The sequence below is a fragment of the Schistocerca serialis genome, chromosome 4, assembly GCF_023864345.2.
Source record: "Schistocerca serialis cubense isolate TAMUIC-IGC-003099 chromosome 4, iqSchSeri2.2, whole genome shotgun sequence".
NCBI lineage: Eukaryota > Metazoa > Arthropoda > Insecta > Orthoptera > Acrididae > Schistocerca > Schistocerca serialis.
The window spans coordinates 229,723,432-229,739,406 of record NC_064641.1 but is presented as its reverse complement, the minus strand read 5'-3'; the positions used below and the strand labels follow the sequence as shown (position 1 = coordinate 229,739,406).

At 43.1% G+C, this 15,975-nt stretch overlaps 1 protein-coding gene across 3 annotated transcripts in view; it reads left to right on the top strand.

Moving 5' to 3' along the window:
• Positions 1-15,975, top strand: part of LOC126474176 (uncharacterized) — a 47,111-nt gene that overhangs the window by 8,754 nt on the left and 22,382 nt on the right. For all 3 annotated transcript variants that reach the window (XM_050101637.1, XM_050101638.1, XM_050101636.1), the window contains exon 2: positions 5,696-6,359. In XM_050101637.1, the coding sequence (XP_049957594.1) occupies positions 5,709-6,359 (651 nt within the window). In that variant the 5' untranslated portion in view covers positions 5,696-5,708. The remainder of the gene's footprint in view (positions 1-5,695; positions 6,360-15,975) is intronic.

Genomic DNA, 15,975 nt, shown 5'->3' with positions numbered 1-15,975 from the left:
CAAAGCAGACGGGTGGAATCGAACGCTTTGGTTGACCCCCTAGTGATGATTAGATATTGATCCAGACAGGTGAGCTCTTTTGTGTGCATCAGAAATACAGTACTTTTCTAGGATTCACTTAGCAAATGGATTTATAGTTTATGCTGTGGAACAGTATACGATATTAGACACTGAAGCTGATGAGATGTAAGCATGCTACAATATTCCTCATCCATTCTGTCTCCTCAAGTGCTTTCAAAGTTATACAGTACGTGATCTTGGTTCTCCACCACCATAGAATGGTGAGCAAGTAGTAATTCTGTTGGGTGCATTGGAGTTAAAACAAATTTGGCTGCAGATGAAGTTACGAAGGATACCTGCATGGGAATACAGCATGACAAAGTGCTGCACTTTTATTTGCTGTCACTTCATAGCCTATGACATAATACTCTCAAACAATTACAACAGTAATTGCTAATGTTCCACAGTGTCTTCCATAAATAAGTGTTTTATGTGCTTTGGTGAGCAGAGCAGTTTCATTTGTTCCATGAACACTTGGTTCAAATCAAATAAGAGTTGGGCCCATTAGTTAAAATTGGGTAAAGCTAAAAAAAAGAGAGAATCTTCTAGTGATTTACCATGATATAGTCAGGCTTATTATTTACGTGCTAAAATAGGCATAAGTCCAAGAAGAAAGACATCTAAGACCAAGGAACTTGCAGTGGCACCCACCCCACTGCAACCTTCAAGCTCTGCATCTGAGGATGAGGTGGAGATCCTGGCGTCCACTGAGGACCTGGATCTCACCGGTTCCTCCGACGCAATGGATAGCACTTGCACAGGTGCTCAATCGGTGGCGGCGTAATCTGCCTCCCCAGTCCCTTCACTCCTTTCTTGGCCATGGCTAATGTCATCCTCCAGTGGAACTGCAGCAGTTTTTTCCACCATCTTGCTGAGCTCCAACAACTTCTCAGCCTTCACCCGTTCCTCTGCATTGCTCTTCAAGAAACTTTGTTTCCAGCAATGCACACTCCTGCACTCCGTGGCTCTCTGGGTTATTATAGGAACTGGGCAGCTTATGAAAGGGTCTCTGGTGGCGTCTGCATCTATGTCCTTCACTCCCTTCACAGCAGAGTCTGTCCCTCTGCAAACACCTTTAGAGGCTGTCGCTGTTCGGGTGTGGACTACACAGGCTGTTACTGTCTGCAGCCTGTATCATCTACCAGATGATGTCCCGCAGCATGTCCTGGCTGCGCTGATAGCCCAATTGCCGCCACCTTTTCTGTTACTGGGCGACTTCAACGCCCATAACCCTCTGTGGGGTGGAACAGTGGCAACAGGCCAAGGCAGCACCGTTGAGCATGTATTGGCACAGCTCGACTTTTCCTTTTAAATGATGGTGCCTTCACACATTTCAGTGTGGCGCATGGCACGTAATCAGCCATCGACCTTTCGATCTGCAGCCCCAGCCGTTTACCGTCTGTCCAATGGAGTGTGCATGACGACTTGTGTGGTAGTGACCACTTTCCGATCTTTCTGTCACTGCCACAGCATCACTCTTCTGGGCACCCTTGCAGATGGGCTATGAATAGGGCTGACTGAGACTTGTTCTCCTCCATTGCTACTATTGAGCCTCTTTCGAAAGATGCCCTTGATGCGGTGTTTCACTCGGTCACCACCGGCATTGTTACTGCCGCAGAATCTGCCATTCCCTGTTCTTCTGGGTCCCTGCGCTCTCACTGAATGGAGCAGTTTTTACTGACTCCGACATACTTGCAAACTGCTTAGCAGAGCATTTTGCTCTGAGTTCCGCTTCTGCAAATTACCTGTTGTGGCGTAACAAGCTAGTTACGCCACACTGAGATGGGAGCCGAAAGGCACGCGTACACACACGCCGACTGGCGTCAAGTCTGGAACAGGATAACTATGGAATGGTAGCAAGAAAAGTACGTAGCTGCTTTATACTTAACTTTTAATCTTTGTTGGTTTACAACGTTCTTCTTGAGACATTTATACGATAACTCTCAAAGTAGGTAAGGCTAATGGCGCCTTGCTAGGTCGTAGCCATGGACTTAGCAGAAGGCTATTCTAACTGTCTCTCGGCAAATGAGAGGAAGGCTTCGTCCGCTAGCAATGTCGTCCGTACAACTGGGGCGAGTGCTATATCGTATCTCGAGACCTGCCTTGTGGTGGTGCTAGGTCTGCGATCTCACAGTGGCGACACGCGGGTCCGACATGTACTAAATGGACCGCGGCCGATTTAAGCTACCACCTAGCAAGTGTGGTGTCTGGCGGTGACACCACATTACCCACTGGCCTTCCGCCCCCTGAAAGAGTGGTTAGAACGTCGGAGCCTTTCCTTTCACAAGCGCCACCCTGAATCCTACAATGTTACGTTCAGTGAGTGGGAATTCCAAAGTGCCCTAGCCACTTGTCCTGATACGGCTCCCAGGCCAGATCGCATCCACTGTCAGATGCTCAAGCATCTCATGGCGGACTGCCAGCGACACCTCCTAGACCTTTACAATCGTATCTGGGTCGAGAGTGAGTTCCCTTCGCAATGGCGGCGAAGCATCGTAATACCCATTTTGAAACCTGGCAAGAACCCACTGGAGGTGGACAGCTATTGCCCCATTAGCCTCACCAACATTCTTTGTAAGTTGCTCGAACACATGGTGAGCCGGCAGTTGAGTTGGGTACTCGAGTCTCGGGGCCTTCTGGCTCCGTCTCGGGGTAGGTTCCATAAGGGCCGCTCTGCTGCCGATAATCTGGTGAGCCTGGAGTCTGCCATCCATACGGCCTTTGCCCGCTGTCAGCACCTCGTCGCTGTCTTTTTTGACATGCAGAAAGCATACGATAAGACAAGGCGACATCACATCCTCTCTATGCTTCATGGTTGGTGGTCTTTGGGGTCTGCTGCCGATTTTCATAAGAAATTTTCTGTCACATCGTATCTTCCGCGTGCAAGTTATGGCCTCCCACAGTTCCCTCCTGAGTTCAGGAGAATGGGGTACCGCAGGGATCTGTCTTAAGTGTCTGCCTGTTTTTAATTGCAGTTAATGGGCTCGCTGCGGCGGTGGGAACGTCTGTCTCAGCTTCCTTGTATGCTGACGACTTCTGCCCCTACTATAGCTCCATTGGCATTGCAGCTGCTGAACGTCAGCTGCAGGGCACTATCCGCAAGGCACAGTCTTGGGCTGTAGCGCATAGCTTCCCGTTTTCGGCTGCCAAGACCTGCATTAGGCATTTCTGCCGGCGACGCACTGTTCATCCTGAGCCACGGCTTTATCTTGACGGCTAACCTCTTGCTGTTGTGGAGACACATCGGTTTTTGGGTATGGTTCTTGATGCCCGGTTGACTTGGCTCCTTCATATCTGGCAGCTTAAACAGATGTGTTGACGGCATCTTAATGCTCTGTGTTGCTTGAGCCACACCAGCTGGGGAGCAGATTGGTCTACCCTCTTATGGCTCTACCAGGGGTTAATTCAGTCCCGTGTGGATTATGGGAGCCTGGCTTATGGTTCAGCATCCCCTTCTGCGTTGCGGGTGCTAGACCCCATCCTTCACAGTGGGATCCAACTTGGCACTGTAGCTTTCCGGACCAGCCCTGTGAACAGCATACGTGTGGAGGCAGGTATCCCTCCACTGCGGTTACAGCGCCAACATTTACTGGCCGCTTATGCTACACATGTTTGTAGCTTGCCTGGGCACCCCAGTTATCATCTCCTGTTCCCTCAGTCTGTCGTCCGTCTTACAGAACATCGGCCCCGGTTGGGTTATACAATTGCAGTTCGCATCGGGGAGCTTCTCTCCTCTTTTCCGGGCCCCTCTGCGTACACCCCCATGGTGTGTGTCCCGCCCATGCCTTCAGCTCGAATTGGCACAGGGCCCGAAGGACTCTGTCCCTCCTGAGGCCTTCTGCTGCCACTTTCTTTCCATCCTTGCCACGTATCAGGGCTCTGGCGTTGTCTACACTGACGGTTCGTTGGTTGCTGGTCGTGTCAGTTATGCTCTCACTCTAGGGGACCATTACAAACACTCATTGCCGGCTGGCTGCAGTGTTTTCACTGCTGAGCTGGTCGCCATCTCGTGCACTAGAATATATCCACTCCTGTTAAGGTGAGTCCTTAGTTATCTGTAGCGACAACCTGAGCGGTTTACAAGCTATCGACCAGTGTTTCCCTTGCTCTCATCTGGTGATGGCTATCCAGGAGTTCCTCCATACTCTTGCCCGTTGCAGCCGCTCTGTGGTCTTTGTGTGGACCCCTGGTCATGTCGGCACCCCGGGCAATTAACATGTTGACATGCTGGCCAAACAGGCTGTCGGTGCACCAGCATTATTGATTGGGCTTTTGGAGAGTGACCTCAGGGCAGTTTTGCAGCAGAATGTACTTCGCACCTGGGGTGAAGAATGAAGCACCCCGCCTTCACCAAACTAACTTTGGGCCATCAAGGAGGCTACCAGTGCGTGGTGTTCCTCCTTGTGGGTCTCTCGCAAGAAGTCTGTTGTCCTCTGCCGGCTGCGCATTGGACACACCCGGATGACGCACAGCCACTTATTGCGCCGTGAGGACCCACCTCTGTTGCTGCGGATCCACTTTGACGGTGGTCCACATTTTGTTGGCCTGTCCCCTTTTAGCTGTGCTCAGGCAGACGTTTGCACCACTGCCAGATACACTCCCTGCCCTTTTAACAGATGACCCTGCCATGGCAGGCTTAGTTTTGTGTTTTATTCGGGCAGGGGGCTTTTATCATTTAATATAAGCGTTTGTCATTTTCTTGTGCCGAGTCTGGCTTTTGGCCTATGATTGTAGACTGGGTTTTTTTAGTGTGTTTCTCGGTGGTGGGCTTTTCCTTGATAACAGAATTATTACTGAAGGTATTAAAACAGTTGGCACGTGTTTCTTAATAATAAATGTATCCTTAAATGTTAAACTGTTATCAATGATTAAAAAAATGCTTTGTCAGTTTTACTGACATTTCAGACAGGCCATATGTTTTGTTCTGCTCCTTTCATCATCTAATTTTGTGCTAGATTCCGATACTAGCAGATTCCTACAGAATCGGTGATTCTTGGACTCATGGAAACGGTATCGGTGCATGACTCATCTTTAATTAAAATTGTTATGGATAAACATTCTTTACTCTGATTGTTTCAGTAGTATAGAATAAGCAAAAATACTACTTACAGGCTACCTACTTAATGTAATGAATATTTCAAGAATTACTTTTAAACTTGGGTTTTGTTTTCTTGTTTATTATGTACTGCCCTAAGAATTGCCCTCATTAAAAATGCATAGTCCAATTTATTTCACCCAATAACTCTTCCCTAGCTCTCGAGTAGCTTCAACTTTGTTACCCAACCGCTACAGAAGCAGGTTGCAAAACACTTTTTCCAATACAGAATATCAGTTTAAAAAAATTTTTAAGCTCCGTGTATCAATTAATCTGTAAAATATGTAAAATGCTGTGCATTTATGAATTTTGGCCATTCATCCAGAAATTTATCCTGAGTATTTACCCCAGCTTATAAATGCCCAGGCATTTACATCACCAAGAAGTGCATATAAAACCACCTTGCTGCAGACCACATCGCTCCCCACTTACACTAAACATGAGGTGGTAAAGTTAGGTTAAATTTTAGTATGAAAGTAGTCTGAAATGTATTAGTTTTGTGTTTTATAGAATGACGTGTAAGTTTACAATTTTTTTCAGGGTGCCTTTGAAAATGCGGCGAAAAAAACTGAAGCCAACACTTAGAAGCATTTACCATTCCCCAAAATATCAACCAAAGGTTGTGCTGGAGCGTTTGAATCTGACATCCCTGAGCAAATACCATTTGTCAAAACCCAAGAAACAAGTTACACAAGCAGCCACACCCGTCACAAAGGTTCTTCCACTACCACCAAGGCGTAAAATCAGCATAGATTTTCTGAAAACGCAAAGTGTGCAAGAAAATGTTGTCTCCAGTGGCTCAAGTCCTGTCGCAGCTTCTCGTCCAAAACGGAAAGGAAGTACAGCATCTAACTCTGATGAACAAGAAGTGCCAGTTATGGGCACACACAAAACCAACAAAAGTGAGAGACTGAAAGCAAGAGCTCTTTCATCAGGCAAACCTCCTGATCACTCACAGCCTGAATTAGGTTTCCATGTGGATATTGAGGAACCTTCACGTCAGAGGCCTTCTAGCTGCCCACCCAGAGCAGCAGTCTCGTCCACAAGCAGTGTAAAGAAGGGAAATTATGAGGAAGACGGGTTTGTGAACAGTGCAGATGACATATCTAGTCGAGAAGGAACACCTGATGCTTCATCTAGTTCCCGGCTTTGGCCCACACCAAAAATTGTCTCTGTGTCGTCAATGGCAGTACTAGACAGTGAGGTAAGATGGTTGTTGGCCAGTGCTTTCATAAATGATCTGATTGTCAGCTCACAATTACTCAAGACATGTTGATGTTTAGACGTCATTATTTTATTTTTGATTTACCAAAGAATCTGGCAGCAGTTGTCTGTAGTGTCCAACTGAGTAAATGTTAAATTATAAAGTGTCATTTAACTACAAATAGTTAGACATCATTAAATTTCAGAGACACATTTAAAGGTTTGTTCCTTTCTACAGTTTTTTTGGATTTTCTCCCTCTTTAGTGTATTAGTCTTTGGACAATAATCTAAATTTAATCATAAAAATGTGAGACAGAATTGCTGTTGGGTATTTACCTGTAAGTATTAAATTTCAGTGGGCTACTGCCAATCATTGCTTGATAATCATACCAGTTTCCATTTTTCTACTGTATTTCCTTTATTGCATTGCAGTTAAAGTGTGAAGATGCCTTTGATGGCTTTGCACACTGCTCCTTGCATAAAACGTATGGTGACAGATTACACATAGTGTGTGGATTGTGTGGCTGGGATTGGTAAAGTGTACATCACTGACAGCTTTCATTTTTTTGAAGTTCCTGCTCAAAATCTAAAACAGTAGTGGAAATAGTTATGTGCCTGCTAGTATGATCTGTTATGGTGCACCAGTTACACAGATCAATATTTAGGCTCTTACGGTTCTTCTTGAATTAATCCTTATTCAGAGCAGTATTATGGGGCTTTCTGCATGTGTGCACTTCCACAAAATTTGGCAAGGTGGTCTAGAGATAACCAATCCATCTGAGCTGGTGACCAGTGATGGTGAGTTTCATAGTGTTACTAATCGCCACTTCAGGAACACATGTATAAACGTGTTCCATTTTTATCTTCATAGGGTATCTAAGCTTGTGTTGAACTGTTAGTTTTTTAAAATCACATTGCTGTAGCATCCATTTATTGCAACCATAGAGCAAGGTAGAAACAAGTGCTGCTCAGACACCATCAGTTTGGTGCAGTGTCGGATCTCTTTGTTGGGGAAGACTGTGTGTGTGTGTGTGTGTGTGTGTGTGTGTGTGTGTGTGTGTGTGTGTGTGTGTGTCACATCCAAAAGCAGTGCGGGCATCAAGCATTATTTTCTCCACATCCTTTTCCAATGATCAGTTAGTTGATAATGCACATCCTAGGGAGAGGAAGTGCTCTAATTGTACCAAATGTGTGCTGGAAATAGATATTGAAATTGGGAAAGGCAATTTCAAGGGCTAGTTCTGTGAGGGCCTTTGTTCTTTGGCTATTGATCAGGCCAAACTGTTTATGTGCACCACTGAAACAATGTAGATGGCTGCAGCTTTGTTGATGTATAACCAGGAGAAGCATTATCATCTGCGTACTGCAGTTCAGTTACCTGGGTGAGATTTGTGAACATTCTAGAATGGAATCCAGACTGATTAAATAGTCCCTTACCAATTCTGTATTTTTCTACACCTTCATTGTTCAGATGGTGTCTCATAAAACACGACTGAGACATGGGGCAAACAGTGTTGGTATGAGGACACATTGTTGTTTGAGACCATTGGTAATAGAGAATTTATCAGGCATTTCGCACTTGCCCAGACACTCACAAAAGTAAGAGTGTGATTAGAGAAGTCTGGTAAGTTTTCGTGAAATGATGGAAAATTTTTGTCGCGGTTTCATGGTTGGTTAGCTCTTGTACAATATACAGTTCATTGACAGCTATATGAACTGGTCAGTGTTGACAGTGATAGAAAATGGAGAAAACAGAATTGAAGGCTTGGACTGCTGCACATATCGACAGAATTGGATAAATTTCACGCGAACTCGACACTATTGTGAAAGACTGTTTACTTTTGTACAAGCACCAAAGGTGAAGTGTGCTCTGGCCATCCAAGTGAGGTCACCCCTAAGGAAACCATTGACAAAATCTATGATATGGCAGTGCAACACTGTCAAATCAAAATTCCTGAGGTTACTGAGACTGTAGGCTTCTCAAGTACGTCAGTGCATAATATCCTGCATGGAGAATTGGCTATGACAGTGCTGTGCATGAGCTGGGTGCCATGATTGCTCAGGCAAGCAAAAGCACAACTGGCACATTTAAACACACTGTCTGGTGAAGTTTAATCCCAATCCATGAGACTTTTTGCTCCGATCTGTGGCTGTCGATGAAACCTGGATCCATGATGAGTCAAAACAATGGACAGAGGCTGGTGAAAGTGCACCCAAGAAAGCAAAGACAATTTTATCAGCTGGTAGAGTGATGGCCACTGTCTTTCAGCATTCCCAAGGAATAATCCTCATAGATTGCTTGGAAAAGGGCAGAACTGTAACTGGATCCTATTATGCTTCATTGTCGGATCATTTGATACTTGTTGGCTAAAGAGGAAAAAAAGGTTGGCAGGCAAAAAACCGCTGTTTCACGGAGATAATCCACCATTACACACATCAGCAATAACAATGGTAAAAGTGTGTGATTTGTTCTTGGAATTAGTTCCACGTCCACCCTATTCATCATACTTTGTCCCAAGTGACTTTCCTGTTCCCCAGCTTGAAACTTTGGCTTCCTGGGAAGAACTTCTCATCAAATGAGGAAATTATAGTTGAAGTCAATGAGTATTTTTTTCAGAATTTGATAGAACATAATATTTTTCAATAGGATGAGAAAGCTGGAAGATTGCTGAACAAAGTTAAGAAGTAAGATGGATTGTTTACAAAACAAATGTAGTTCCTTTTTTACAAGACTTATCAAACCACCCTCGTTCAGATAGTCTCGTAATCATTGAAACTAATAGTCTGTTCCTCAGGAAAGACAGCGTAAGATGGGAAATTTGAAAAAGGTAGGGCAGGCTAGACGGGCAAGGGATTTATAACATACGAATGCATGGTTTACAGCAATATGTACTGATAAAGTTATTGCATGTTTTCTCACAAATTATCTAGATTGCTTCTTGTATTATGCTATTATCCCAGAAACTATCAGTCTGTGTAATAACTGAGGTCTTCAAAGCAATAAGACGTCTGTTTTCTAGAGGTTGCTCTGCTGCTGCTGATTTCTCAGGGTACTGAAGGCTAAAGCATCTCTTGTGTTCTACAGTGCTGTTCAACTGTACTGTGTGTCCAGCAGAACTGTCCACACTCGCGATGGGGAGCCCATTAGCTCCAGTTACAGCCAACCTGTTTATGAAGTACTTTCGAGGTCATTGCCCTGGACGCAGCTTCTGCAAAGCCTAGTTGCTGTTATCAACATATTATCATCACCCATTGCAGAAAATTTCTGTTCTGAGGATCTTGGTGCATTGAGTGAAAGCTGTATCAGACACTGAAAACCTGTTGTAGGAATTGAGACATTTCAGGAAAGTATCTGAGGAAAAGCTATTAAACAACCACCAGCTTTAGCAAGTCATCTTTCCAAGAACATGTAAGCTGTAGGACCCTGAGGAAGAGTTACGCAAGATTGTGTTTTTGCCATTTTGTGGCTCATTAACAGGAAAGATTAACCAGATTATGAAGAGGCACAGACGGTTCGGTTTCCAGGACTCCAACAAAAATTTGACAAGTGAATCTTGTGAAAGATGTAGACCTCAGAATTCCAGGAGTATAAAAGATACCGTGTGGTCATGGACAGTTTATTCGGACAGACTGTTCGTATTATTGAACAGTGCTGTGTAGAACCTGAGAACTGCTTTCACCTTTGGAACCCTAAGAAATCAGCAGTAGCAGAGCATGCTCTAGAAAATGGACACCACATTGCGGTTAGAGACATATGCTATTACTCGGACTAATAGTTTCTGGGATAGCATAATAGAAGTGAGATAAAAATTTGTGGCAACATCCTTGATAAAGATGGCAGCCTGCAGTTAAGCACAGCTTTGGATCTGGCCATCTGAAAGTTGAAGCAGGCACACAACAAAAACATTATTGCATATCATATGCCGATGGAGTGAACACCAGTGATGTCATGGAAGGCAGCACAGCTATATAAAGGCAGTAGCACCAACTGAAAGACAGTTGCTGTCACTTGATAATGACTGAGGAGTACTCCGCTGCAAGCTTGTGGTTTTTTGGACCATAGATAGATAGATGCTGAATGAAAAGCATGTGGCTGTCAAGAGAAATGCGTGATGCCTTTGATGACTTACGCAGCAGAATATAATTGAATAATCTTTCACAACACCAAAGAAATTTTGCTGTATGTAAAGGCTGTCAGTGGCTCCAAAGTTTGTGTACAGTCCGTAGCAAATTAGGCATGAAATGAAATCAAAGGTAGCAAAGAAAAGTTGAAATGCCGTAACTTCATTTTCAGTTGTTCCTTCATGAAAGAAAAACCTAGAAGAATTGCCCCAATTTAAGCCTCCTAACACTGAAAGGATGAATGAAATAAGTATTAGTGTCAGTGGATTTGAGAGACAACTGAGATCATTAAAATTGAACAAAGCTCAGGTCTCAGTGGAATCCCTGTCAGGTTCTATACTGAATTTTCTCCTGAGCTAGCCTGTCTTTTAAATGCAATCTTTTTTCGATCCCTTGAACAAAAACCATGCTCAGTTCTTGAAGAAAAAAAAGGGCACAGGTTACATGTGTCTGCTATAAGGGTAATAAGGCATCTGCAAAACTATCATCCTGTATCCTTGATATCAGTTTGTTGTAGAATCTAGAATTTATTCTGAGCTCAAACATAATGAGAGGTATCTTGAACAGAATGACCACCTCAATGCTTGCTAGTACAGATTCCAAAAGCATTGATCATGTGAGACCCAACTTGCACATGACATACTGAAAGCTTTTTATCAAGGCAGTCGGGTAGATACAGTATTTCTTGATTTCCAAAAAGCATTTGGATCAATTCCACACCTATGCTTATTGCCAAAGGTACAGTTCTATGGGAACTTTGTGACTGGATTGAGGGCTTTTTGTTAGGGAAGGTGCAACATTTTATCTTGGATGGAGAGTAGCCATCAGATGTAGAAGTAACTACAGGTGTGCCCGAAGGGAGCTTGCTGGGACCCTTTCTATTCATATTGTACATTAGTGGTCTTGCAGACAATATCAGTAGTAACCTCAGACTTTCTGCAGGTGATGCAGTTGTCTAAAATGAAGTACTATCTGCAAGAAGCTGCATAAATATTCAGTCAGATGTTGATAAGTCTTCAACATGGTGCAGAGATTGGTAACATGCTTTAAATTTTCAGAAAGGTAAAATTTTGCACTTTACGAAATGAAAAAATGTAATATCTTATGACTAATAACAACAATGAGTTTTGGTGGAATCTACCAACTCATACAAATACCTGGGTGTAAGGGTATGAAATGGAATGATCGTATATTCAGTCGTAAGTAAAGCAGGTTGTAGACTTTGGTTTATTGGGGAAATAAAATCAGTCTACAAAGGAGATTGTTTACAAATCACTTCTGCAACTATTTCTAGAAGGTGGCCAAGTGTGAGGGGACCCATACCAAATAGGACTGAGGGGGATATTGAACATATACAGAGAAGGGCGGCATGGATGGTCACAGGTTTGTCTGACCTATGGGAGAGTGTCAGAGATGCAGAAGAAACTCAGATGTAAACTACCTTGAGGAAGTCTACTAACAAAGTTTCAAGAATCTGCCTTAAATGATGACTTCAAGAATATACTGCAATCCCCTACTTACTGCTCACTTTGCAATTGTGAGGATAAGGTTAGAATAATTACTGCATGCTCAGAAGCATTCAGTCAGTCATTCTTCCTGTGCTCCCTATGTGTATGGAACAGGAAGAAACCACAATAACTGCTACACTGGGCTTTACCCTATGTCCAGCATCTTACCATGGTCTGCAGAATATAGATGCAGGTGTAGATGTAAATGTTGCTGTAGAAGTCATATTGCGTTGTTACTTGGGAGTCCTGGAAGGGTAGGTTCAGCCACATGATTTGAAATCTTTTCTGTCCTCCTTGCTTACTGGCCCCTTTGTAAAGTGCGAAAGTAGCGTGTTTAAGTGTATCTGGTAAGTGTAGGCAAGCATAGTTGTTGTGCGTGCAGTGTGGTGTCCTGTTTGTGTTTGGGGGGGGGGGGGGGGCTGGTGAATGGAGAAAGGAGAGGATGAAGTCTGGTGCCGGCACATAGCCTACTTCTCTCTAGTAGCACCAAGGGGGCCATAGAGCTTAATGTCCACACCTGATTGATGGATCACCATCAACAGTGTCACAGGGTCTCACTTCGTGAGACTCTAGAGAGTTTGGAATTTAATTGTGGACACTGGCGCAAAATCTGGTGATAAGAAACTTCATACTGTCACCCATTTTACCTTGAAGGCAAAGGGAAAGCAGCCAACAGTGTGTGTGTGCGACCCACATAGTTTCCCACCCAGTACCGGCTATGCCCAACATTGCTTAACCTCAGTGCTCTGACAAGAGCCAGTGTATTTAAGAGGCTCTTGGCTGTACAAATAGTGAGGTCAGCATTGATAAAGAGAATCAGAAGTCGTGAGCTCACTTTGCAAGAGACGACTTAAGTTAATGTGGAGGGGAGATGGACATTATTAACTTCATTTGAAGTGGTCCAGATAAACGGAACATTGTAAGTGTTGAAGTTGTCAGACCTGTTGAGGGTGTCAATTTTTGGGTTTATGCATAGTTCTATGGGGGCAAGACCTACCAAACTAATGAGAAAGATGTTCATACTTTGAGTGAGCTTTGAAGTTTGTAACGAAAGCGAAACAAGGGACAGCCTATAAAAGACTGCAGTACTTTAACCCATTAAGTCCCAATTTTTTTAATTGAATTTTTATTCCTTAACTATAATGCACATAATGTATGAACCACAATAAGTACAAAAATAGCCAAAGAATATTTGTACATGCTGATATAATGGCTGGCCTCAATATAGGACGCTGGGATCTAACAGTATTGTATAGCATACTAAACTGTATTCAAGTCTTAACTATTTATTTCTTGTGAAATGGTACAAAACCCTTAACACACAGTGTTACAAGGCATTTAACACAATATGTTTTTGGTTTCCCGTTACATTTAGCTCTTACACATCTTCTTTGCGTGCTTCTTTTGTCAATCATATGACCAATTCCATCAAACCTGATATCTGGTATCACTGTCAACTGACTTGATCGGTATTTCATTGGACGTCCAATATTCTGTCTTCCAGTGTCCAATTTCAGGTTTGTAACTGTAACAGCAAGTCTGAAATCCAGTAAATCCAGTGCATTTTTCCCATATACTAGTCTGTAGAAGAGCCAGGCATTTATGAGGGCCATTTCCAGCATACGTGTAAATAGGACCCAGTACCACTTTTTTCCCTCTAATTGCCATCACATATTTTCCAACTGACTAGTCATGGTGGCCAACACCTCCCATGTACATGTTATGTAACTTCAAAACGGCAGTTTGTTGCACTTGCGTCTTCTTACTTGCTTGTCTACTGTACCGTGTAGCTGCTCCTAAAGGTTCAACTTTGTCAAAATTTGTACCAATTGTAACGCATCTGTTGTCGTGCCATTGAACAAATAAGACTTCACCATTCCTGTCGAACTGGTAGTCATAGTTTCCTCGAACTGTCTTTTTCAGTTCGTTGGTGCTCAGTAGTGGACAGTCACCAACTCGATTCTCTCAGACAGTCCCACTTGCTCGAAAACCCAAATTTCTCAGATGAATCGGAAGATCTCTACTAGTGAAGAAATTGTCAAAGTACACACAATGATGCTCGGGGTTTTCAATGCAGTCCAGCATGTTCAGGATTACTCTTGATCCCAATAGTAGGTCATCCCTTGCAGTATCCTCTGGATCCTTTCTGCAGTATAAATCAAATTTGAAACAGTAGCCACTTGCTCCACAGAGAGACCACAACTTACAGCCAAACCTAATAGGCTTGCCTCAGATAAACTGTTTCAGCGTACTTCGCCCATAGTATTTGTCTATCATTTCGTCAGTTGACAAATTTTCCTCAAATATTCCAAATTTTTGATGAGATTCATTTATCATTTTCAAGAGAGGTCTAATTTTGAATCCGCAGTCATGTTTGTTTTCATTGACTAAGTCATTATCTTGAAAATGGAGCAATGTTTTCAACTTCTGATATTTATTCCTTGACATAGCTGTCTTGATAATTGGTATGCCAACATCTTCATCTTCAGACCAGTATAGCTTCTCAGCAGGGAGCTTATGGTAGCCAGCAAAAAGAAATCTGACAAAGACCTTCACTTCTTCAACTGTGAGGATAAAATCCTGCATACTCTTCATATTTATTGCATATCTCACAGTTTCTTTGACTATGAACTCATATGTTTTCATCAGTTCTTCAAACATCTCCTTCAGAGAAGTCAAGGAAGAAAGTTGTTCCTTCAATTCCTCTCTCTTTGTGCTAATGTCATGCTCACTAGTTTCAGACAGCTTTGTATAAACTGGAGGTGTCTTTCCAATTGCTTTTCTCATCAGTAAGACGTCTCTTCTTCGATTTACTTCTGGAATCTTGGGATGTACTTGGCAGTGAAGTTTTACATACAGTTTCTTCGTTATTCTCTGATGCAACATAATGTAATTCAATAGCCCCTGGCACATCTGAGATTTCCACGGTTCCAGTAACATTGTCTAGACATTCTTCTTTGTCAGTTATACAGTCTACTTCAGGAGGACATACGGTGATATCAATATGGTCCGATCATCTGACACCACATTATAGAACATATCACTGTTTATTATTTCTTCTATTTCTTCATTAGTGAGGTATCTATCTCGTCTGAAGGCCATTATAATCTATATGAAATTAAATAAAGTGTAATAAAATAAAGTGAAATGAAAGAATAATATATTAGCACAAACGACAGAAAAGGGAATGTGTAAATACCTCTGTCCATATAACAATGATGATGTAACTTACCAAACGAAAGTGTTGGCATGTTGATAGACACACGAACACACACACAAAATTCAAGCTTTCGCAACCAACGGTTGCTTCGTCAGGAAAGAGGAAAGGAGAGGGAAAGACGAAAGGATGTGGGTTTTAAGGGAGAGGGTAAGGAGTCATTCCAATCCCGGGAGCGGAAAGACTTACGTTAGGGGGGAAAAAAGGACAGGCGTGTGCGCGCACACACACACACACACACACACACACACACACACACACACAATAGAGGGAAACATTCCACGCGGGAAAAATATATTTAAAAACAAAGATGATGTGACTTACCATACGAAAGTGCTGGCAGGTCGATAAAACACAAACATACACACAAAATACTAGCTTTTGCTTGTGTCTGTATATGTGTGTGTGTGTGTGTGTGTGTGTGTGTGTGTGTGTGTGTGTGTGTGTGTGTGTGTGCACGCCTGTCCTTTTTTCCCCGCGAGTGTGTACCCGTCCTTTTTTCCCCCTAAGGTAAGTCTTTCCGCTCCCGGGATTGGAATGACTCCTTACCCTCTCCCGTAAAACCCAAATCCTTTCGTCTTTCCCTCTCCTTCCCTCTTTCCTGACGAAGCAACCTTTGGTTGCAAAAGCTAGTATTTTGTGTGTATGTTTGTGTTTGTTTGTGTGTCTTTCGACCTGCCAGCACTTTTGTTTGGTAAGTCACATCATCTTTGTTTTTTGAGATATATATGGACACAAGCAGACATTTGTAAAGGCAAAGAGTTTGGGCA